General features: G+C 42.2%; 1 protein-coding gene across 6 annotated transcripts in view; it reads left to right on the forward strand.

The window, feature by feature from the left end:
- The window catches only part of LOC118234714 (sodium channel protein type 4 subunit alpha-like), an 86,690-nt gene that overhangs the window by 40,810 nt on the left and 20,562 nt on the right, over window positions 1-25,318 (forward strand). For all 6 annotated transcript variants that reach the window (XM_035431492.1, XM_035431491.1, XM_035431493.1 and 3 more), the window contains 8 exons: window positions 547-744; window positions 1,707-1,883; window positions 2,554-2,877; window positions 5,352-5,481; window positions 7,832-8,070; window positions 11,687-11,860; window positions 13,071-13,427; window positions 22,670-23,107. In XM_035431492.1, coding sequence (XP_035287383.1) covers window positions 547-744; window positions 1,707-1,883; window positions 2,554-2,877; window positions 5,352-5,481; window positions 7,832-8,070; window positions 11,687-11,860; window positions 13,071-13,427; window positions 22,670-23,107 — 2,037 coding nt within the window. The remainder of the gene's footprint in view (window positions 1-546; window positions 745-1,706; window positions 1,884-2,553; window positions 2,878-5,351; window positions 5,482-7,831; window positions 8,071-11,686; window positions 11,861-13,070; window positions 13,428-22,669; window positions 23,108-25,318) is intronic.

The raw sequence follows: 25,318 nt of genomic DNA on the forward strand, positions 1-25,318 counted from the left end.
AGGAAAGCATTTGATTCCACATACTAAGCCATTTGTTGTGTAAGTGAGCCTTGGAATGGCTTATTGATTTGAAGTGCTTTGTATTCCCTTACTTCCTATATTATTAATCTCCAGAAAATTATACATGGACTTTAAACAATTATTGCTGTGGGCAAACATGTTAACTAAAATGATTTCTATGAATCATTTGTTTCAATAATCCAAGCCAGGCAAAGTGCCCTGGACTCTCTGTCCTCAATAAAAGTGCAACCCATAACAGTTTAGGTCATGCTTACTTAATTTGATTTTTTGGTCATTGAAGTCTAATAGCATTCTGTGTTTTTAATAGGCTGTAACATAGGCTGAGGTAGAGGTAAAGGACAGGATGGATGTTGTTGGTTGTTGCCTGTTGTAAATGTGCAAATGGAACGAACCAGTAGAATGATGGCATTATATTAACCAATAGGCTGACGGCAGCGGAACTGACCAATGCAATGTCATTGTTGTGTCAACTGTCAACTTTGTTGTGCCATGATATTACATAATTTGCTTGCCTGGCAATGTCAGACACTCCGGTCGGCAGGGAAGACCTACATGATCTTCTTTGTCCTGGTGATCTTCCTGGGGTCATTCTACCTGGTCAACCTGATCCTGGCCGTGGTCGCCATGGCGTACGAGGAGCAGAACCAGGCCACCATCGCTGAGGCCTGGCAGAAAGAGCAGGAGTTCCAGCTCGCCATGGAGCACTTACGAAAGGAACAGCAGGTATCAGTGCACCTCTCTAAAGGAACAGCAGGTATCAGTGCACCTCTCCAAAGGAACAGCAGGTATAAGTGCACCCCTCTAAAGGAACAGCAGGTATAAGTGCACCTCTCTAAAGGAACAGCAGGTATTAGTGCACCTCTCTAAAGGAACAGCAGGTATCAGTGCACCTGTCTAAAGGAACAGCAGGTATAAGTGCACCTCTCTAAAGGAACAGCAGGGATCAATAAACCTCTGTAAAGGAACAGCATGTATCAGTGCACCTCTCTAAAGGAACAGCAGGTATCAGTGCACCTCTCTAAAGGAACAGCAGGTATTAGTGCACCTCTCTAAAGGAACAGCAGGTATCAGTGCATCTGTCTAAAGGAACAGCAGGTATTAGTGCACTTCTCTTAAGGAACAGCAGGTATCAGTGCATCTGTCTAAAGGAACAGCAGGTATCAGTGTACCTCCCTAAAGGAACAGCAGGTATTAGTGGAACTCTCTAAAGGAACAGCAGGTAGCAGTGCACTTCTCTAAATGAACAGCAGGTATCAGTGCACCTCTCTAAAGGAACAGCAGGTATTAATTCACCTCTCTAAGGTATTTTTTGCAAGCATGTCTAGACTATAGGACCAGTGTTTGATGTTATAAACCATTCTAGACTGTTCCTTTTGGAGTTATGCACATATTCAGCAGATTTTTAATGCCTGAAAAATTAACACAGGTGACAAGATGGAATGACTCAGAATACACTGATCTTAGCTAGTTGGTTGGCTTGACTGTTTGATTGATTGAATTATTGACTGATTGATTGGCTGACTGAAAGATCTACAATATCACAAAGACCTCTTCATTTGATTCTTAAAATAAACATGCTGTGAAAGCTCTTTTTTTACTGTAGAGCAAAGCTTTTAGATCTTTTCAAGCAGAAAGTAATTGCTTGTGTTTTTTCCCTCCGATCTCCATCTTCATGCTTTTCTCAGGCCATGTCTCAAAAGGCCCAGGAGACAGACTCTGTGATGCTGCCGATACTTTTTCCATTCACTCTAAAAGACTCCAAAGAGCGGAAGAAGAGAAAGAAAGCTCCCAGGACCCAGTCCGAGGGGGCTGAAGAAGAAGCACGGGAGAAGGCAAAGTTAGATGTAGTGGATGAGCCCAGGGTAAAATCTCTATGCATGCTTACACTCGAAAGAGGTGAACACAGTACCTCACTGACGTACACCAACATCAACAGTTCTATGCCAACACCAACAGCTCTACACCAACAGTTCCATATCTGTAATTTGTACATGTTTCCTTAACCACATTTGTAAATCTACTTTTGAATTTGTTTGATTATTTATCTCTTGTTTTGGCACATTGACACTCCCAAAATGAGTTGCCTGAACATGCTTGCATAATTCAGGAACAATCAGTAACTTCAATCACACTGGTCCCATTTCCTTGAACTAGTACTTTTCCAGTTCTCATAAAATTAGTTGAAACATGGCATTGCCTTCTATGATGTTATGGCCTAGACTTCTTCTTGCCCTGTTTGTCTGTTTCTTTGTAAATAATAATAATAATAATAATAATAATAATAGTGTTTTGTGAAGACTTGATATAACAGTCTGTACAAACTATCCCAGACTTACTAACCTGTTTATAGACCATTCAATTATACTTCAATTTCTGTGGAATGGATGATCACTTTATTCCCAGCCCTAGGTGTTATGCAAATCCCAAATGCAAATTCAAAAATTCGCAAATAATAATAATAAGAAGAAGAATATTTATATGTCAGCGAGACTGATGGGCTGATTTACTGGCCCTTCCCATTCTGTGCTGTAGAACCTGCACCCCTTCCTGGCCCGCTCGCTGTCATGCCGGACTAGGAGGCCCAGCCAGGTCAGCTTCTTCAGCTTCCGTCCCCGGAACAGGGGCTCGGAGGAGGCAGACGATGAGCGCAGCGGGGACAGGAGCCGGGTCAACTCCCTGATCGTCCCCTGGAGCCACCGGAGGCCCAGCTGTCACAGCGCCACCAGCTGCTACTCCCCGGTCTTCTTCCCCGGCATCAGCGTCAACGGGAAGCTGGCCGTCGGCTCCGATCACAATGGCATGATGGGCTCGGGCCTGCTGGTGCCCTGGGCTCTGCCGGACTGCGCCATGGAGAAGGTCAGGGCCACACCACACCACACCATGCCATACCACACCACACCACACCACGCCATACCTCACCACACCATACCATACTACACCATACCACACCACACCTCACCACACCATACCACACCACACCACACCTCACCATACCTCACCATACTACATCATACCACACCACATCTCACCACACCATACCACACCAAACCTCACCACATCACACCACACCACACCATACCTCACCACGCCACACCATACCTAACCACACCACACCATATCGCACCACACCACACCATAGCGCAAGTCTCAGGTTCACACTGTCAGGAGGAGGAGCCAAGCTCTGGTTTGCTGCCTCGGATTTAATTTGAAGGAGGAGCTTGCTCGCCACTGGTGGCTCCTTACGGATAAATGAGTACATCTCTGCACACGACACTCAGTTCTGTTGTGTACTGTTGTTTATGAGTTGAAAAAAATCAATGATGCCGCTCCAGCAATGCATCCGGTTTTACCTGCTTTTGAAAACGGTTTATTAATATATTCTTAGCATAGGATCTGCATTTAATGTTCTTGGTATTTCCCTCCTTAGTTATGAATTAGAGCAGAAGCCATTTGGGATTTCTAAGTATGTAGAAAGGGCTTATTGGTCGCGGTATTAGTGTTCAGGATGCGGAAAGAGCCGGATTGAATGAGCTGATGCTGATGGCTGAGGTTTTATGGTCTGATACCATAGAATGTCCTGAAATGGAGATACCATAGGCCCAGGTGTGTTGGAGGCTTCCATGCTAAGGCAGATGCAGAACTCAGTGATGGAATGATGTGATTTCTCATGGGGGAGAGAATGCTCTTTTTCTCTTGCAATAGAAATACATTTGTCACAGCATTTCAGTCCCGTTTTTTACATTCCCATATCTTTATAAGAATAAAATTAAATGACAATCCATATTTTTTTGCCTGCGGTTTTGTTTTCATAAATTCCTAACTTTATCTACAAATGTATTTGTAAAGACAAAATGAAAGAGATAAAAGATCATTCTTAAATGTTTATGTGGAAAGTGATTTCAGTTGACTTTTTTCACTGATATAATGGACTTTAGACTGGATCATATTTTCAGAGAGAAATTGAGAGTTCAGGGCCATTTACAGTGATTATGACTTCTTGATGAAAAAGGCCTTATTTGAAGTCAAGTCCAGTATTTCTCCATTTATTGCTTGCTTCAGATGTGTGACAACCCTCTTCCCATATTACCTTGCCCTTTTCCAGCCAAAATCATCCTTACTAGAAAATCTAAAATTTTAAGCAGGTGCATATATGCATGTTTTTACATGCTGTGTTCACATTTTAGATTATTGATGTGCAGTAATACATTAATCACATCATAAATCATAAATTAATCCTATAATTTCATTTTGGATAATTGCATTGCTATAATAATAATAATAATAATAATTATTATTATTATTATTATTATTATTATTATTATTTCATTTATTGTGTAGAATGCTGCTGGGCCTATGTAATGAGATGTAATGAGTGTTATAAGTACACAATATACAGATTGATTGTACATCTACTTACATTTTCTTTGATATATCAGTATTTGCACAGACACTGCAATAGACAGGGGTGTCCAGCTACTATGTTTGATAGTGTAGAGGGATGCCCTGTGATCACAGAGATGAGGACTGGGACACAAACTCACACACACACACGCGCGCACACGCACTTGCTGTTGTCTTGGAGATTCACCATGGCAACAGCTGTTGAATTGGCATAGTACTGGAATCCTTGCTGGAGTGTGTGAAATGTGAACTGGTGTTTGTACATGTTCAGTACATGGGGCAGTGGTGAAATGGCCCATCCTGCAGTCTTCTGCTCTGCCAGGTGTGCAAGGTTTCACTGATGGACAGCTTGTCATATGGCACAGATATGGAATGGCAGTCTCCAAATGTGTTCTGATTTGTGTCAAATGGGCCCCAGGGCATAAAAATGTGACATATCTTGTCAGTCATATTTCAGAATTTGGCATGAAAAAAAGGCACCAGGCAAAATGAGATTTTTGTAGATGAAAGCAAATCATCTAAAATCTAAATCTAAATATAAATCCATATGTTGAATGTAATTCTGTTTCTCTTGATGATTTTATTGAGATGGATGATGATATTTTGGTCATTTTTTATCACTGTGACTCGTTATATATTTTTTGACTATTTACAAATGAACGTCAGAGAAGCTTTTTAGCTAGATGTACTGTACCGAGTAAGTATGGACCATAGAGCCTTTTTTTACAGGTTTGAGAACTCTGTTCAGCCACATTTTCCCTGGGTCTACTTCCTGTAGAACAACTCCAGGTGTCTACTCAAAGAAATAGTCCCTTTTTAAAAAAAAATTGCTTAGGAGACACCTGCTGCTGGTACTTGATTTGATTTGATGGAGCGTGGTCACCTGAGGACTTGTAAACAGAGTGGTCCGCGCGCGCCTCTCTCCGCAGGGGTCGACCTGCGGGCCCGAGAGCGGCTCGGTCCTGTTCCCGCGCAGGCTGTCTCCAGAGCTGCTGGAGGAGGGCTTCCGCCGGGAGAGATCAGTCAGCGACACCAGCTTCTTCTCGGAAGCCATGGAGGGTAAGAGACCGGCTCCGTCCAAATTGCGGCGTGGGCTCCCCAGTTAAGAATGACACGTATAATACCAGGCCATTTGGGCCATGCAGCATTTGCCTCCTGCGGTGCTCATACTGGTCGTACTGGTGCTCATACTGGTCAGCTGTTCAGTTGGTTGGTATTTCTGTCAATAGATTTTTCTCATTTAGGTTTGAGATGTATTGTAAATATAAAGATGAATAATATGCCACACACACACACACACACGTGCATTAATGTGTGCACTTACCCAGACACACATGCACACACACACGCATGCATGCATGCACACGCACACACACGCACAGGCAAACACATACACACACACACACACACACACACACGAACACACATGCACAAGCAATAGGTTATGAGATGAAATCACAGGTGAGTCAACTCTGACATGTTTCATTGTAGTTCTGTGAATATAGTATGTCCCTGGCACTCACCTCAACATGTCAAAGGCTAATGGGCTGGATTCTTCCCAGGGGGCACATGTGCGGAAAGCTGATTTACGTTGCAGAAGATGGGATTACGCTCGAACCCCTGACCCTCACAGGCTCAGACACAGCTTGTGTCAGCATGCTTTTCATAGAGGCTTATATGCACAAAGCATCGCCTGGTATCCTCAACCCACAAACCTGTCAGACACTGTAGTATTATTTATGCCTAATGAAGTATTACTTTCCATCCCTTTTTTTGTACAGACTGAAGTCGCAGGTTGAAAACGCACACACATTTTCAGTTGTTCATTTAAATGAGATTAAACACCTTTAGCTCAAGTGAGTTATATGAAATATTGATATGAAAGAGAACGGGTGACAAAAACGCTTTGTTAAAGTTACATTCGCCAGGAAACAACAAACACAAATATTAATAGATAAATTTGAATGGATACCTGGTCCTTTTTAACTGTTAAAAAGAAGAGGTCAAAGTTTGATTTCAAAGCTTTGAAACACAGGAATCACTTTCAGAGGCCTCAGTTCACCAGATAAACTCAGCTCAACAGGAACATAATACTGAGCATCAATCAATTGACAGAAAGGCCTCCTAATTCACACAAGCCTGCCCTGCAGGGATTGGCTTACGCTCAGTTGCAGCGGGGGCGATGACATCAGCACGGTCGTGATAAAAAATGTGGCTTAGATTTCAGCTTGCGGGGAAGCTTGCTTCTAGCATTTTCTAACAGGCATGTACGGTTTGTTTCGACAGCGGGTGCAATGAGACAGGAGCTTTATTTTCTTTCTGTGCTTTTGTACAAAGGTGTGACAAATAATTGAGGGATGGGAACGGGTTAGGGAGAGGCGATGGGGGTCCAGAAAGGCCCATGAGGCCATTTTAAAAGCTCATGATGTGATCGTATTTTAATTTCTGGCTAACGTGATGAATTTGGTATTTGCTTAGAATTGTTTCTATGTTGTTCTATGCTCTCACACATCCATATATGTCATGTAAAGGACCAAAGCCCCTGATCCATTATGGCTTTTCAGGATATCAATAGCTCAGTTCTTCTGGGAAGCAGCTGTCAGTGATGCGGTGTTTGCAGGAGAGCTGAAGACATGATTTCCAGGAATGACTGAAGTCTGATGGGGTCCCTTGTGTAGAGAGCAAAGAGAGGCTTCCTCAAGCCAGCCTAGCCTCACATAAAGTAGTCTCACAATTTTTGGTTTATGGTCTCTTTTCAAATTGCCAGGCAATCTACAGTAAGTGTTAAAACCTGGACCACTCAGTCATATCTACTCTAATGATCAAGCTCTCTAGCACACTCTATTCTTTCCCTTGATTATTTTACCCCCAACGAAAGGTTTCAAGGTTTAATTTTCAGGTGGTTAGCTGATCAGAACAGGCCCCTTCAACATGCATTTCCTGTATTTACTTATCTGGAGTGTGATCAGAACTCATTCTCACTCTCCTATCATTAATACACATTCAAATGGAAGTAGTCACAGTGCTCAGAATAACACTGCCATTTTTAGCAAAATAAAGAACAGCACTGTGATTGGGAATTGCATTGTGTTATGGTGATTAAGTTGTTTTTCGCACGAAAGGGTTCACAGTAACAATGTTTTTTTGAATCACGGGTCAGAAATATTTCCGTCTCCCATCAGCTGCAATCACCAGAACTTTAAAGTTTGAGTTTGGCACCCTTTGAAAACTTCATGTCTTCTTGTGATGGCTCGAAAATTTATTTTGGTGTCTGAAATTCGTGCGGGGCCTATTGTGGCTTGTAGCTGTTAAGTACAGTAACTGGTGGGTATCTAGGTGTGCTAGAGATTAAGGGTGTAAATTCAGCTATCCCTGCTGATGATGGCTTCTGTGTGCTGGTTGTGTCTAGAGCTGGAGGGAACCCGACAGAAATGCCCCCCTTGTTGGTACACGTTTGCCCGGAAAACCATGATTTGGGACTGCTGTCCCATGTGGCTGCAGCTGAAGAAGGGGATGAAGATTATGGTGATGGACCCATTTCTGGACCTGGCCATCACCATCTGCATCGTGCTCAACACCCTCTTCATGGCTCTGGAGCACTACCCCATGACAAAGGACTTCAACAGTGTGCTGTTGGTGGGCAACCTGGTAAGGCCAGCCTGATAGCTGAGGATGTGCTGTCGTGGCTGTAATCTCACCACTGCTGAGAGTAACAAGCTGGTATCACATTACATGCTACGTGCTATTTGGTTGGTTCCTAAAAATAGATTATCCTTGCATACCCTTCTGTGGGAATGCAACTTGCTTGGAGTTTTGTGTGTGTGTGTGTGTGTGTGTGTGCCTGTGTGTCTATGTGTGTGTGTGTGTGTGTGTGTGTGTGTGTGTGTTTTAGCCTTGGGGAGCAGGTACAGCACTGTTGCCCTGGAGTCGGCGTGTGCTACCCTGTTTCCAGAGAGTCACAGGGTCTGCTGATTTTATTTGATTAGGCAGCACTTCATTGATAAACCAAAGCAGCTTACACAGAATCACTGCACCTGATTTCATGGGCCTGAGGTGAAAACAAAAAGAAGCAGACCCTGCAGGTCCTCTGTTGCAGACACCTGACATAGAGTTCATCTAAAATCCCTCATCTTCATAGCATTTAATTTAATTTCCATTTAATTAAATTTATTGAACATTTTATGCTGTTCATAATGAACTTATTCACAATTGCTGCACTCAACTACTGTCCCTCCAGTTAGCCTTATGCATAACATGACATATAATGCTTTTTAATCTGGAGGCTGAGTGCAGAAGGTGCCGGAAAAAGGCAATGTATGCGTCTGAGTCACCATGTGTTTCCCGGGAATCCTGGGTACACAAGGACCCTTGGTCAAGTGCGAAATGAGATCAGGGCCACAGCTGAGACTGACCGGTGAATATCCACAGGGACAAATGTGCAAGTCTGTTGAGGTGGTGCAGCCAGCAGCCTTGAGTCAGTGCAAATGCTCCCATGGAACGAAGACGTCTGAGGCTAAACAGGCTGACTGCTTTTCCTATTTCACCTCCAGCTAGTTTTACTTGTAATGACTGCGCGTGTGTGTATGTGTGTGTGTGTGTGTGTGTGTGTGTGCCTGAGTATGTGTGTTTGTGCGTCTGCATGTGTGAGTATGTGTTTACATGTTGCATGTATGTGTGTTTGTGTGTGCTTTTGATTATGTGTGTGTTTGTGTGTGCAGGTGCGTGTGCATGCATACTGTGCTGTTACTCAGCTACAGAACAAGTAGCTTTGAGCTCCCAAAGCACAGTTTCTGTTACAGTATTTTGCATCTGGTCTGACACTTCCTCATTGCAAAAGATAACAAGTGACATCACCAAAGGCTATGGAATTTATTTGAGAGTAATCTAGCATTTTCTTTTCAAGTAGAGAGAGAATCTGTGGGAAATTTAAAGTTATTTGAAAAATTGAAAAATCTTGAGTGCAAAATAATGCATAAAAGGAATTCCCCTCATAGTCTTTTGCTGCACGATTTGAAGTTGCTTATTTGCTTACTTCGCCTCTTTCAGGCTAACCTTACATGCTGATGAAATAGGTTGTCAGGTTACGTACAAATGCATTTATGAACTGAGATTCGACTCTTCCCATAACAGATAATGAGATTATTAGCATATGTTATGGGATATGATGCTGTTGTAGGATTACTTCTCTATACAGTCCATGAGCCTTTTAGAATTTAAGTGCTCATTTATTCACCATCTTCTTTCTGTTATTGACATCCAGGCAACCACAGTGTAGTGTAGTGGCTTGTACAGAGAGCTTATTGACAGACTGTGTCTCCCTCTTTGAGGAACCTTGTTCATTATGGTACTGTATCATTGGATATGCTGATAGAGTAGTCCATAAATCCACAAGGAATGGACAAATGGAAGATTTTATGCCCCATGTTTTATTAATCATTTCTTAGAATTGTTTTCTAGTATTTGTCATGGAGGAACTGAACTGGATTTTTTCAGTGCAAAGATGAAGAAAGAGAGTACAGTCCTATGGCTCTTTCTCCATTCCTTGGCTGAACTGACTCTTGGTTTTTGATAAAAGTATAAAAAAACCTTGTTGGAGCCATGCCTTCTGGAGTCTCTCCTGAATAATTACACCAATTTTCCTCTCAAACTGCTCTGACTACATGCATATTCTCACATTAATGAGACAGCGGCATTAAATACCAAAGATAATGAGGTCTACACGACACATCCACTGAGCTAATTAATTAATGTAAATGAAAAAGCAAGCACTACTGTTTGTTGAAAGGTGGGCCTGAAATGCTCAGTGCTTGAAGGGATTGTTAACGCCAGTGAACATATTACACTGAGGACTGGGTAAACTTTGAATCACCCATCTTGGCGATGTATATATAGTTACAGCTTCTGAAATATCAGGGTATCAGTCTGAAATCCGGGATGACCACAATGTCTGCCTGCTTCTGTTCTTTTCTTTTATTCAGCAGCCCAATCAGGCTTTGAAAACAAGGTGTGTGGATCCTTTAGCCAATAAAATTATTTAAATTATTCACAGTGCTGGAACACCAAAAACTGGCAGACACTGTGGCTCTACAGGACTGCCACTCCTGTCCTAGATTATAGGTACAGAGCAGTGCCAATTAAAATTAATAAAATGACACTGCAATTATATATTAATATCATGCTAGGTTGCAAGTATTCCAGATACCAAAATTTCTTTAAAATGATTACAACAGAAAATGATGATAATAAAGTATAACAGGTGGCACAGACAGTGCTGAGAGTACAGTATTTTATTTTATATTTTTGCTTAAATTTGTTGCTGAAACTTATTATGCTCCTATTAAACCCATCTCATTGACCACTCAGCGCATCACAAAGAAAGCATTTTAGCAGGGTTAAACCAAGGTCACAAAACAAAAATAGACAAATGAATAAATAGAATAACAAAGGGCGCAGATCAGCCCAAACAACTGGGCTGAATGAATGCCTAATGAAGCCGTAGAGGTCTCTTGGTCTGCTAAGTTTCTTCAAAGTCAGGCCACTAAAAAGGCTGCACACTCGGTTCATGCTCTGTACTGACCCGCCCCCCCCCCCCCCCCCCCCCCCCCCACCTCTCCCATCTGTACGGCACGTATCCAGTGTCACAGCAAGGTGTGTGTCTCTGACAAACAGCAAGCAGACCAGGATCAAAGAAATAAATTCATAAACAGAATTCTGTTCTATCACAGCCTGTCTTTTCCGAACGGCTACAGAACACGTTCTCGCCGTCACAAGAGCAGAAGTAATGCTTTGATAACTGCCGTCTCGAGCCCCAGAGCACAGGGAGGCGGTTAAAATGATGATCTCCACATGCAAGCAATGAGCACTTATCCTACAGCTGCACTTCATTTCATGATGGTTCAAAAGCATGTTCATAAATCAAGGCAGTAGGTGACATTGTGAGCTGACATTGAACATACTGACCGTTTATGTGGGCATGTCACATGCAAGTCCAAAAAAAAACCTTGTCGACTTCTTTCCAGGAACCCCTAACATTAATTTCAAATATATCTTAATATATAGCAATAATTTCTAATTTAGCGTATAATCACAGAATGGGTTTTGGTGCCCTGTTAATACCTTTTTGACAACAATAACAATGACTATTTTGCCGGACAGAGATCTGCCATCTTAGGAGCCACTAGATCTGAATTCTAAGATTAAATTGCGGGTTTTTGTTTTTTTTGTAATTGTGGGATTTTTTTTTTTTTTTTACTGCTACTGCTAGGTCTTCACTGGAATCTTCACAGCAGAGATGGTGTTTAAGATTATCGCCCTGGATCCATACTACTACTTCCAGCAGGGCTGGCACATCTTTGACAGCATCATCGTCAGCCTCAGCTTGATGGAGCTGGGTTTGTCCAATGTGGAGGGCCTGTCCGTTCTGCGATCCTTCAGACTGGTAGTGTGCCCCTTATCAACCTCAGTTACAAAGTCATTTGCAGCGACCCCAGTTGGTAAAAGTTTGTTTCAGCGTGTGACCAGATGAACAGACAGAAAGATGGGTGGAAAGGCAAATAGCCATTCTGACTGTATATCCTGGCTACATATGCTAACTCTGTAGACTGGTAACACAAAGCCAACTCTGTCAAAATAATTCAGGAGCATATGAACATTTGTGGAAAAGAGCCTTCTAGTTGCTGGCAGTAAGGTGTAATGAAATTTAACTGAATTCAAATAGAACAGAATTTAACCTGAATTGGAGTTAATATTCACCTGAATAAAATGATATGTAAAATGCAAGTCTCCATGAATAAGAGCTACAACTAAAAAGGTAAAAATGCATAATGTATATGTCAATGTATATTTAAATCAACCCATCTACCTTATGTGAATTTTTATAGAGTTCTCAATCACAGACACACAAAACACACGCGCGTGCGCTCGCACACACATACACAGTAAAAATGTTACAGTTTTTCGCTGAAATCATTAGTCACGGCTCAATAGGATTTGGAAAGCAGGTTGCACATTTTATCAGCAAGCAGATCTAGTGAGGTATGTGCCATGCTGCCTATCCAGTGTGTGTTATCTCCGTTCCCTTAAATGCTTCTCAGTGTCTCATGGATCAGGGAGAAATATGAGACAGAGGCAGGATAAAGTGGTCTTTACATTATGAGGTTTGTGTAATGGGCTTTTTAAGATCTTCATTGCTCATGATATTAGCGCTGGTGGGCAGATCTTGCCCTCATTGTAAATGAGTTGATGGCTGTAAATGCAAGGCCAGTTATGAATCCCACTCTCCTACTGCATGTATTCTCAAGCCTTTGGGTTGATTCATTTTGAGTAATGTTAGATTTGTTTGGGTACAGTGGTGGTGTACAGTAGCATTAGCAGGACAAGATAATGCTTCATAATCATAAGTTTACTCTGCTGGATTCAATCAATATCTTCTCTTAACTTTAAGGAAAAGCCGGCAAAACTTTGACTTACAAACACAATTTGACAAGTGAACTTTTGGTGACTGTTGTATCCACCAAAAACCATTCATATGGAAAAACCAAACACTGCCATGTAATTGTGAATAAGAGCTGAGGAGTAATGTTCATTAAATTCAGACCGTCGCGGTCTTAATGGTGAATGTCTCATTAAATGGTGTGTTTGTGCTGCAGTTGAGGGTCTTCAAGCTGGCCAAGTCCTGGCCTACCCTGAACACTTTGATCAAGATCATCGGGAACTCAGTGGGAGCCCTCGGCAACCTGACCCTGGTCCTGGCCATTATCGTCTTCATCTTCGCCGTGGTGGGCATGCAGCTCTTCGGGAAGAACTACCAGGACTGCGTGTGCAAGATCTCCAAGGACTGCACGTTGCCGCGGTGGCACATGACGGACTTCTTCCACTCCTTCCTGATCGTGTTCCGGGTGCTGTGCGGGGAGTGGATCGAGACCATGTGGGACTGCATGGAGGTGGCCGGACAGCCCCTCTGCATCCTCGTTTTCATGCTGGTCATGGTGATTGGAAACCTGGTGGTGAGTCACGGTCACGCTCTTTTGTCTGCATTGGAGACATTATTCCCTGGCTTTAACTACCAAATCATCTGTTGTTATCATTTTCAGATCATTGTGATTGTTATAGTTGGCCCTTTTGCATGCTGGCTAAACAGTGATTTTCAAAATGTATTTGCTGTCAGTAATGTTTGTATATTGTTGTAGTTAACAGCCTATGGCTTCCATAGGCTGTTAACTGAGTTTTGGCCAAACAAGAAAGATTCAACGAAGAGATGATACTTCACTGAACGATTGCATAAAGGGAAATGCGTTTTCAACAAATAGGTGCTATGCCATGGTATAGTTATTCTTCTGAATTCGATCTGCATGGAATCCTGGTACTGTGTGCTTGCATATCAGCCACTGCTCCCAGGCGTTCCAATGCACCAACCTTGGTGACTCACGGCATGTTGGCTGACTTCATTCACTCCAGGTCCCTATCACCCCTCAGTAATAACACGCTCTTTGAGTTGTCTCTGTAGTCTGAGTTGCGATGTTGTGTCGTGTAAAACAAGCCCAAAGGAAGCTTGGCTCGTGGCGGCAGGTGCTGTGGAGATTGAGAAACAGAGGGTCCGCTACATCGTGTGCCATGAATTAATCAATCTCTGCCGCTGATGAGAACAGATAGGCTTCTGGTTTGTGCACCTGTGTGAATAATCAGGATTATTCAAAGTGGAATATGCTGCTCTCTGGAGGAGTGGGAGTGGCAGCAGCTGACCACTGACCTTTCTGTAAATGGTTCCAGTATAGTTATACAGAGTCTGTATGCCTGCAGAAATGATGTCGCAGCATGGGAGGAGTCACTGAGGTGTGAAACGTATCCGATGGACTTGAGTAGGCTGTGATCCAGCAAAAATCACTTGGAAATTACATTGACCTAATGGGCCTGTTCCAAACACTTAATGCTTGCAAAACACTCTTACATAAGACTAAATTTGAAATGTAGGAATAAAGTATTAGATAATTTTTTTGCACAGGCACCAGTGGAACTCACTGTACATCATAACATCATAAATGTTCTGTGACTCTTAAACAGTGTTATTTTATTGGAGGAACATATACTTTGGTGATGAACAGTAAGTAGTAGCCTTTCCTGGATGTGTATGCCAAGGCCCACATTCATTAAACGACTCAGAGTAGGACTGCTGATCTAGGATCAGGTTTCCTCTTGTCTACAGCTCTATCTTTCATGAGCTGAAAAACTGATCCTAAATCAACACTTCCTTAATAACTGCCACTTCCTTAAATCTCACATAATTAAATGAAAGTGCATCGGTGTAAATTTGTTTCTCAGCCGATGCTGATTTGTACAATCTGACCACGCTCCACAGACATGAATGGATGACCCACACCTTGTCTTCCACCCCTGCGCCCACTCTCCAGTTCTGTGCTGTCTGTGGTTTTGGACTGCTATCCGTCTTCTCTGATTATGAGCGACGCTTGGCAGTCCGTGGTTGGCGGCTGACGAGCAGACCTGCTGGTGTGAAAAGGCTTCGGATGCGGCCGGCCCTCGTCGCCGCTATCACGCAGCCGCTCTGCCTAGCCGGCCGGATGAACGCAGCTGTGCTTTATGGCCCTTATTTGATGTGTCTGTGGCCTCCCCGCCATGACTCACGGCAAGGCGCTAAGCGAACGCTTGTAAATGGCAGGCTGGTTCTGGCTTCTAATTGAGATAACATTTAATGGGATCAGAGGCTTTGAAAAGCAAATGACACTTCGGGACGTGACACCGACGTCAGTGGGCGCACGGCAAATTGTGTTGGATTGGAGGGGGCGTTGTGGGGGGGTGGGGGTGGGGGGGCGTGGGGGGGGGGGGGGGGCGGGCTTGAGTGCACTTCCATAACTCCAAAGGCGGCAGCTGCCCCAGTCGTGGGATATTTTAAGACACTTGATCCTCCTATGACCGGCTGATTCAACATCTGTCCCGTCCTCTGAAGCTGAACGGAGAGGCGTCAGTTTGCCTCCAATGGTGAACCCCCGTCAGGGAGCATGTGGTACCGTGTGCAGACCCAGAACAGAAACCATGATGGAAAAAACCGCTCTTATGGCACACTCATCACTGCGATTGGCACCTTGATTCGGATTACCATCCACTAAAATTCATTCCCATCGTTATCATTAAAATCCATCTGCATATCTTCACTACACCTCATATATACAATTATCTGAATCATCACCTACACTATCACTGTCATCGTTGTCATGACCATCATCGTCATCATCATCATGACTCATGACTGGTGAATGAAAACTCTGTTTTTAAAATGGTTATAACAGCTTTACTTTGATGTTTGTTTCAGCTTACATTTCTGCCTCTCTAAAATGCTAGGATTATTTTCCTTCCTGATACTACCCTAAATCCCTATGGGACTCTGGCCCATTTACCTTACAAAGCACTTGTTTTCTCTGCAGTTTTACTCAGATTTGCTGCTAAAAGAAAGAATTCTGAAACATTTCTGTCCTTGTTGTATTTACATCGACTGCTTAGTGGTCGTATTTCAAAACAGTGTTTTTGAACTCAAACTGTTCTTTCAAACATCATCTAATCATCAACAGAAATTTGAAAGTCAAAATTGGGTCACTAATTATGTAATTAAAACAATTATAATATCTGTATGGGTGGCTACAATTTGAATGAAGCTTGTTTTGTTCCTATAAATATGTTTTCTGCTCACACTAAAAACAACCGTAAATCTGTTTTGTGTGCAGCATGATGGGCACATCTAACTAATTTCCAACTGGAGCACCGCTTCATGCTTAAGCAGGAGTATTCTGTAACCTTTCCAGAATGTCGTTTTCAATGCTTATTTTAAGGGTTATATCAGTGAGAGCTAAACTTGTGAAGTAAGCATTTCTTGAGTTGTGTACCAGATCTATACAATATGTGTAACTATAGAATATGTAAACAGCTGCCATATGTTTTCCAAAACTGAAGTGATGTAAACAGAAGTATTAAGTAGATTTTTATCCTCCATCACAGGCCATGTCAATAATCTCACCAAACACATATTTTACGTGTATGTTGGTGGTGCCTTAGGTTTACCCTGGAGTACTGGAGGTATCGAGCCAGGCTTATAACTCAGGGAGGCAGAGTACCGCACAGGACCTGAGCTCCTGTAGTGGCCTAATAGTGTTTTGATATTAAGGTCAAATGAGTTGGGCACTGCGTCTCAGATCATTAAAGAAATGAATCTTGTCGCTGAATTGACTCCCGTGGCCTCCTCTGTCATTTGGCTCAGCGCCCTCAGTTTATCCACCCAGATGTCGCATTAATATCCAGCTGTGAGCTAGAAAGTCAGAATCTAATGAGCTGCGATCAAATCCCAAATGAAATGTAGTCCCGCTTAGTTCATTTTTAACAGATCAAGATTTACATTCTTTGGGCACCACATTTCAGAAACAGAAAACATTAATTAGATCCCTCCTGTCACTGTGAATGATGTCGGTACAAGACAGTGTAACAGTTTGCATTTGGGAGTATTTTGACTCTCTTGAAGGAATGGAAAACCCAGGACAGAAAACCAGAGCAAGGTATTTGGTTAAATCTACTTTGTGAGAGTCGTTTACCTGTATGCATGCTTAGTACATCAGACCAAATGGTTCACATTCACATTTGTGAAACTCCTGAACAGCTCTGCATTACATTTATCTTTCAGGAATTTAGCAGGCACTGCTATCCAGACCGACTTACACTGTGTAAATTCTTTACATACAATCCATGTATCCATTTACACAGCTGGATATTAACAGAAGCAATTTAAGTTAGGTACCTTGCTCAAGGGTACAAAGGCAGCACGACTTGAAATTGAATGGAATCTACAACCTACCAGTCAAGTACTATAACCATTATGCAAACTGCCATATTGATTTGTGTTAGAACAGCACATATGTGGATTCCTGAAAATGGTCAGTATCTTATTTTAGCATCTTTTCTCTTGAATGTGCCCATTTAATTATAAAATTACTGTCTAATCCGTTTTGAAAGTGAAACATAAATGATTAGCAATGTTTGTATTAGTATGTTATTAAGTAATAACAGCTTTGTTCTGAAACTCCATGAGACAGTTTTTATTAAAGGGAAAGGAAATAATACAGTAGATGCCTAGAAACTGTCTCGTAGTGGCGGTTGTATTGTAGCATGTCAATGGTTGCCTATGAAATAATCCCATTACCCAAGTCAGTTGTGCTTAAAAGGGGCTTGCAGCAAATTGCCAATATAGATCTCCGTCGGCCACGGCTCTCTAAATTAGGTTACGTCACATCATTAACTATTATAACCCTCTTATTGTTTTCTGAAGGGCCTGATTTCATTATAAACAAGGCGCTCTGTTGTTTATGACTCACTGGAGAGTTTCCTTGTACTCCAGGCAGGAGGGAAGCAGCCCATGTTCTCTAGCTGGTGCGCTGGAACAAAAATCACTGGGTGTTCCCTGTCACCGACTAAACTGTCTATGAATCTGACAGAACTTTTTTTCAAATTTGTTTTATTTTTATTAAACTTTCACGTGTACAACAGTTGGTACATGAAGTTACATATGGCATTTGTATAAAGTTACAGATACTTCAAGTCAAAAATAAAATGTAATGTTATGGTACATTGACAAACAAACAAGATAATGTGAAGCCTCCCAAATTGTACAATGTGTCCTACAGAGGTCATACAGTATTTAATACATTAGTCAGTCCCAGAAATTCTAGTGGTGTTTCCACTTCTCAGTGAAAGCACGTACATTACGTTAAACCATGTCTTAATTTTTCAGTTACATCAGTAATCAAGGATCCCCACAATTGAATAGATGGAGGTTCATCCCCAAACCACTTCATCATAATAGCCTTCCTATCCAGCATTAAAAGTGCATGAATTATATCCTTATGATCATTGAGTGAACTCAAGTATGCAAAATAGGGGATTGCCTGCCACCTGCTGTTCAGTTAGTTGCTGCTAAACTTCTCTCATACCTCTTCCCCAAAGAGATTTAATCGCAGTACATTCCCATAGACAAGGCAATCTTGTACCCACAGTTGCATTTGGGACAGTTTGGTAAAACACTTGGATTATATTAACTATACATATAGAGAGGTACAGTTAAGCCCAAAATTATTCATACCCATGCCAAATTTTGAGTTATAGTGAATTTTTATTTGACGAATAGGCTGCTGGCTGGAAATTACATAAGAAGGTGACAAAAGACAGTAAGACATTGTGTTAGAGATATTAATGAGAAACATTACCTATTTTTATGCTTTTTTTTACATTTTGACAAAACATGTCCAAAATTATTCATACCCTATCTCAGTAATCAATGGTAAAGCCTTTATTTGCCATCACAGCAGTCAAACGGTTCTTATAATTGCCAACAAGCTTTTTGCACGTCTCCACTGGGATTTTGGACCACTCCTCTTTTGCGAAGATCTCCAGGTCCTTGAGGTTGGAAGGCTTACTTGCATTTCCTCAAAAATTTGCGACAATTTCAAAAGGTTTGAATAATTTTGAGGGGGCAGGGGGGCCGTTAGAGATTTTTTTTGGAGGGGGGGAACTTCTTATTCAGGGCACAGCATGTGCCATACAGTTTACAGGCTTTTTTCATCCCTTGTATGCTACAGTATGAATATTAGCCACTTTATAAGGCTTGTTAATGCAAATAGTCTGCTCCTCCAAACAACAAATCATGTGGCTGCAACTCAGTATATAAAGCATTTAGATGTGGTGAAGCATTTTATCTGTTGTTCAGCCAAACAGTAGAATGGGCAAGACACATAATCTAAGCGACTTTGACCATGGTATGATTGTTGGTGCCAGGCATGGTGGTTCCAGAATCTCAGAATCAGCTGCCCTCCTGGGATTTTCACGCACTACAGTGTCTACAGTTTACAGAGAATGGTGCAATAAATAAAAAACATCCAGTCCTGTGTTGGCAGAAATGGCTTGCTATTCAAAGAGGTCAGAGGAGAATGGGCAGACTCATTCAAGCTAACAGAAAAGCCACAAATACTCAAATAACAGCTGTTTAGAACAGTGGTGTGCAGAAGGGCATCACTGAACAAGCAGCATATTGAACTTTTAAGCAGATGTGCTACGGCAGCAGAAGACCATGTTGGGTTCCATTCCTGTCAGCTAAGAGCAGGAAAATGAGGCTACAGTAGGCACATGATCACCAAAACAGACAGAAAATTGGAAACACGTTGCCTGGGCAGATGAATCTGAATTTCTGCTGGAACATGCGGATGGTAGGGTCAGATGGTATTTGGCATAAACAGCATGAAGCCATGGATCCATCCTGGCTTATGTCAACGGTGCAGGGTTGATGGTATAATGGTGTGGGGAATGTTTTCTTGGCACACATTAGGCCCCTTAATACCTACTGAGCATCATTTGAATGTCACAGTATACGTAAGGATTATTGCTGACCATGTGCATCCCTTTATGAACACAGTCCACCCTTTTTCAAATAGATAATTCCGGCAGGATGATGTGTTATGTCACAAAGCACACATCATGTCAAGCTGGTTCCATGAATGTGACAGTGACTTCACTTTACTCCAATGACCTGCACAGTCATCAGGTGTAGGTCCAATGGAGCAATAAATGGTCTTTTTTTGGGATGGGTCAAAAAAATGGATTTCACAGTCAATGGGCAAAGTTTGGGGGGGAGGCAGAGCAAAAAATTGGGAGGGGGGCGGGGGCAATCCCACCAACCTAGATCCGACTGCTGGTCTGCAACCACAAAAGAAGTCATTATATTTTTCAAGCTAATACTCATAATAATAATAGCAAACTGATAGGCCTATGGGATGAGCATAATTCTGGGTCCTTGCCCTTTTGTAGGATTAGAGTGATGTTGGCTATGCACATGGACTCCTCAACCCTTAACAAGACTCTTGTGATCTTGTGTTTCATTAACTTACAAAAACTCAATAGGAATCCATCTGGCCCAGAACTCTTCCCAGACTTTGATGGAGATATAGTTGCATTTATTTCTAAATGGGATGTGGGATGTTCTAATGTTCTGGTTTGGTTAACTGCTAACTGTGGCTGGGGTAGGTCTTGGAAGAAAGCATTATCCATGAACCTGTCTGAGCCAACCTCTGACTCATAATTGTTCATAAAACCTCTTGAATGTATTCTTAATTTTTTGGTAGCCAATTATTCACTTTTTGTTTTCATCATGAATTATTGAAATGAATGTTTTCACTGGAGCATTCCTTGCCAGCCTTGCCAAAAGGTAATTGGGTTTATTGTCGAATTGAAGGATTTTGTTTTGTAGGATTTGATTTTGTTTTGTCTTCCTTGTAATTGAGTTGTGCAGTTCCAAGCTGGCTCCTTTTAAATTCACCAGTGTGCTGTCTGCCTTTGTTAAATAATCCTTCTTCTAGTTATGCTATCTTTCTTTCAATTTCAATTTGTTTTGCTGCCCGCTCCTTCCGCTGCTGACTTGTAGATGAAATAATCATACCCCTCATGCAGGCCTCATATGCATCCCACGCTAGAATCTGTCAAATTAATAAAATTTTACCAGTGAAAGTATGCGCATGATAAATGCACTTATATCCTTCCGACGCCATGGGACAATGCATGTGTATTTAGCAATAGTGTGCTTCATTATGCATATTATTATATTTGTTATATATGTAAACACACACACAGACACACCCAGCACACACATGCACACACACACACAGACATACCCAGCACACACACGCACACATACACACACACCCGTAAATATACCCGTTCATTCCTCAACCAAAGTAAAATAGCATACCTAGTTTCTGCCTGCTTTGACCGAACATGACTGAATAGATGTCTCTGTATGATGACCACACGCTAAGTACAACTCACCAGTGTTCTATGATAGTGTTCAGGAACTTCAGACTGAACCTCAGTGCCAAAGGGCTTCAGTTCTTCATTAATGCCATGAGCATTGGAACCTGTGTTGTCATTTGTCCACAGATATGCTTGGCTTCCCCTAAGATCCCTTTTATGAGCGTAGCATGCTTAGCGTCAGCCGTACTTCTCCCTCGTCCGCTTATTTCAGGCCCATCCTAATGGTGCCTAAATTTGTTACTTGCTAAGACTAAGGGGGAAAAATTACTATCATCAGTGTGTTCAGGACAAATAAATGTAACTCACTGTGCACATACTTATTACCCTACAGCGCTTTTCATAGTTATTAACTCCCTCTGCATGGTATAATTTATTTTTGCCCGAAAGTTAAATTGTGCGAGTAATCCCACAGTCAGGAGAAAAGAATTACTATGGGTTGTTTGTGGCCACAGACCTTAAACTAGAGCAATACGGGAAGTTATGAGAGCCCTCTTAGCCACACAATCATTGCTAATCTTCAGTGCCTTTGCTTTTGATGAGCAGGGATTAATGCATTTACAGTATATGCTGTGGAACATTATGCAGACAGCCAGCATACCTCTGCTGTGGAAGAACGTTGATGTGGAATTATACACCCCTGATCGGGTTTGATATGGTTTGCACTTTGAGAGGTCAGAGGAATTTTAAGGGACCACAGGTGCTGACAGTATAGTGGAATCACAACCTTTCAGTTTCAGGAGAATTCCCCACCTCCCTCTGGTGTTTTAAAGCACACACATTTCACTTTCACTCTCTCCTGTATGTGTTTACCTGCATCATCCAGAGCTATTTTTAGAGATGCATCTGAAGCACCCAGCATGTTTAGCCATTAGCTATTACATTTGTTTGCTGCAGTACAGGTGTGCTTCCAATTTTCCAAGTGTTATTGAAGTTTTATTTATGAGTTGATTATATAAAGAAGATCTAATTGGTTCTTACTGGAATCACGTGATAGAGGAAGGTCTTATGGGCCATGTAGTAGGTCCCATTTACCACGTGCTTTTGGCTCACATGAACTAATTTAAAAACTTGACCACCCAGAGCAAAACATGATTATTGGTTCAAATTAGTGAGTCACTGAATTTTGTCTTGGGCTTCATGAAGCCTCACTCTTCTGTGACTGCTGTGGGTTCAGGTGGTTTTCCTCTTCCTGACCGTTGCATGTGGGAACGAAGAGAAGCTAATTCCATCCTGAATTTGTCTTACCGGCTTCTCATTCTACCCATATTACTGTACCACAGCAGGCTTGAAGAATGTAGCTGATCTCTTTATTTTGCAGTGTTCAGCTTTGTCCCTGACCTGACCTTGGCACGCACATACATGCACTTACATGTTTTATTGTATGAATATATCCCTGCAGGTGCTGAACCTCTTTCTGGCCCTGCTACTAAGCTCCTTCAGTTCGGACAACCTGTCGGCGCCGGACGAAGACGGCGAGATGAACAACCTGCAGATCGCCATCGCCCGCATCCACTCGGGGGTGGGCTGGCTGCGGCGCACGCTCTGCGACGTCTTCAACGGAAACGTGAAGAGGCGGCAGCAGAAGGCCCGGGAGGCCAGGGTCTCGCTGAAGATGAAGCACCTGGCCAATCACGTGGAGGTAAACGGCGTGGCGGGGGTCATCGGGATCTACGGGGAGAAGTACATCGTCAACGACGACGAAAGCTACATAACCAATCCCAGTCTGACTATCAGCGTCCCAATCGCCCCTGGAGAGTCGGACCTGGAGTATAATGAAGAGGAGGAGGATGAGGAAGAGGAGGAGGAAGAGGAAAATGAGTCATCAGTCCATGAAAAGGTAACAAGTTCCATCCCCTTTGTACTTCTTGCTCTTATATTTTAGAACATGAAGTAAAATATAATTAATTATTAGAAATATTTAATTAAATTAGAAATATTGATATTACATCATATTTAGGAATACTACAAATGAGTTCCGAAATTTGTTACTGACCTCATTTCTATTAAGGGTTATTTATGTATGATTTATTCATGAGGGATTTCCTATCCTGACATCCTAGATACCCTGTGAAATGTATAAAAATCAGATCTGTGTAGATGCAGAATGTTAAATTTGCTCACCTTCAGGGGTAAATCAACTATTAATGTGACAATAGTAATATTAATATGAAATGCTCTGCTGGATGATCAAACAAATACAGCCTAAAATCTTCTCTAGGTGAAGTGTTCTTACATTTTGTTTTTAAACATTGAATCATACAGAGTAGATATAGATGCCTGAGAAGACTGTAACATATTAAAATCAAGAAACTGAGAGAAGATGCTTGAGTGGCCAAGATAAGTGTTTTAAAGAGAGAGTCCACTTTCTGTGCAGAGCAGCTTATGTGCAACCCAGCAGGGGAGCGAAGCGATGGGGAAACAAAGGAAGAACACAGACAGTAAGTGCATTTGTAAAGGGTGTCATTCCTGAAGAGCGTTCTCGCATTGTTGTTTGAGAACATTGTCACAGCCATGATAAGACAGCAGATGACCAGCTCACTAAGTCAGCACCCCCACTGGTCCCGCTGTGTAGAGACAGATTGGATTGTACTGGAACAATATGTTTACTCAGTAATGTTTTTCAGTTCGGTTTGAATTAGTTTACCAGTGGATTGAATGTCCAGGTGACATTTGTGCTGGGAGCCAGTCTGAATTCATTTTTCACCCTTCCTTTTTCATATATGGCCCAGAGATAGTTGTGTTTAAGCGGAAAATCCCTGCGTATTGCATTGGCTCAGTGTCCAATTTCACATAAAAGGCTTTAATAGATCCGGGAGATTTACTTTATTTCTGCCCTGTAAATGATTGTTTATTGGGATTGAGCTCTGTGATGTGATTAAGCATTTTCCTTACGTGGCTCACACATGGTGTTTTCATAGACACACAGTTAAAATACGACACTATAAACAAAAATAAGAGGATTTTTGGTAAAATAATCCTTGTCTGCTTCATTTATCAGGATATATTTGTTTCTACTACATATACAATTAGAAGTTTTTGCTTTGAAGCATAGTCTTTGTCATTTTCACACGCACACACACACATACACACATACACGCACACACACACACCCACACACATGTAGGAATACACACAAGCGCACGCACATATACACACACACACACACACCCACGCACACATGCATGCACACCCACACATACACACACACACACACACACACACACACACACATGTAGGAATACACACGAGCGCACACACTCGCGCACATGCGCACACTCACCCATAGCTGCTCTGCCAGACACAATCAGCGATCTGGAGCAGACATGATTAGCTCTCCCTGATGGGGAGTCGGATTATCGTTTCAATCAGGCGGGCCACTTCACCGCGGTGGGCTGCGAATGCCCTCCTCCGCTCAGACACGGGGCACAGAGGAAGCCACTGCCGCCCATCAAGTAGCCCCGAGCCGCACTCTGTGCAAATGAAGCGCTGATGCACACATCAACAGAGAGATGTGTGCAGTCTAGTTTGGGCCTGGGTTCCCTCAGGCTGCTTTCACTCTCATGTTTGGAGCTGAATGCCCTTCAGGATGAGTTAACACCTCATCTAAATGAATCACATACATGGGGATGGTTCTAATGTGATACAGTATCTTGTATTTTCATTATATCATCTCTAATCTGTGTGAAGGTTGAGGCGATTAGGGAAAATAGAGAACTGAGTGGAAGTGGTGTGGGTGTGATTTGTAAATGTTGTGTAATCAGTGTGTAAGTCCCATGTAAGTGATTGCCACTTGAACATGCTTGGCTCTTTCATCCTGTCCATCTTTAAAAACCAAAACCAGTCATTGCTATGCACTCTTAGGTTGCAATGGGTTCAAAAAATATAATAGAAAATTTGAACATAGGTGTTTATAAAACCATGAAAAACAAGGACTCAGAAACACACAGGCGGGTAAGACCTGTCCACCCAGATAGCACCAGTAGCCCCTGTAACTGGTTGGGTCAGCCTTGCAATGCTGATTTGTCTGTGTTTGTCCCATTCTCTCAAA

Source organism: Anguilla anguilla, chromosome 8 (genome assembly GCF_013347855.1).
Source record: "Anguilla anguilla isolate fAngAng1 chromosome 8, fAngAng1.pri, whole genome shotgun sequence".
NCBI classification, from domain to species: Eukaryota; Metazoa; Chordata; class Actinopteri; order Anguilliformes; family Anguillidae; genus Anguilla; species Anguilla anguilla.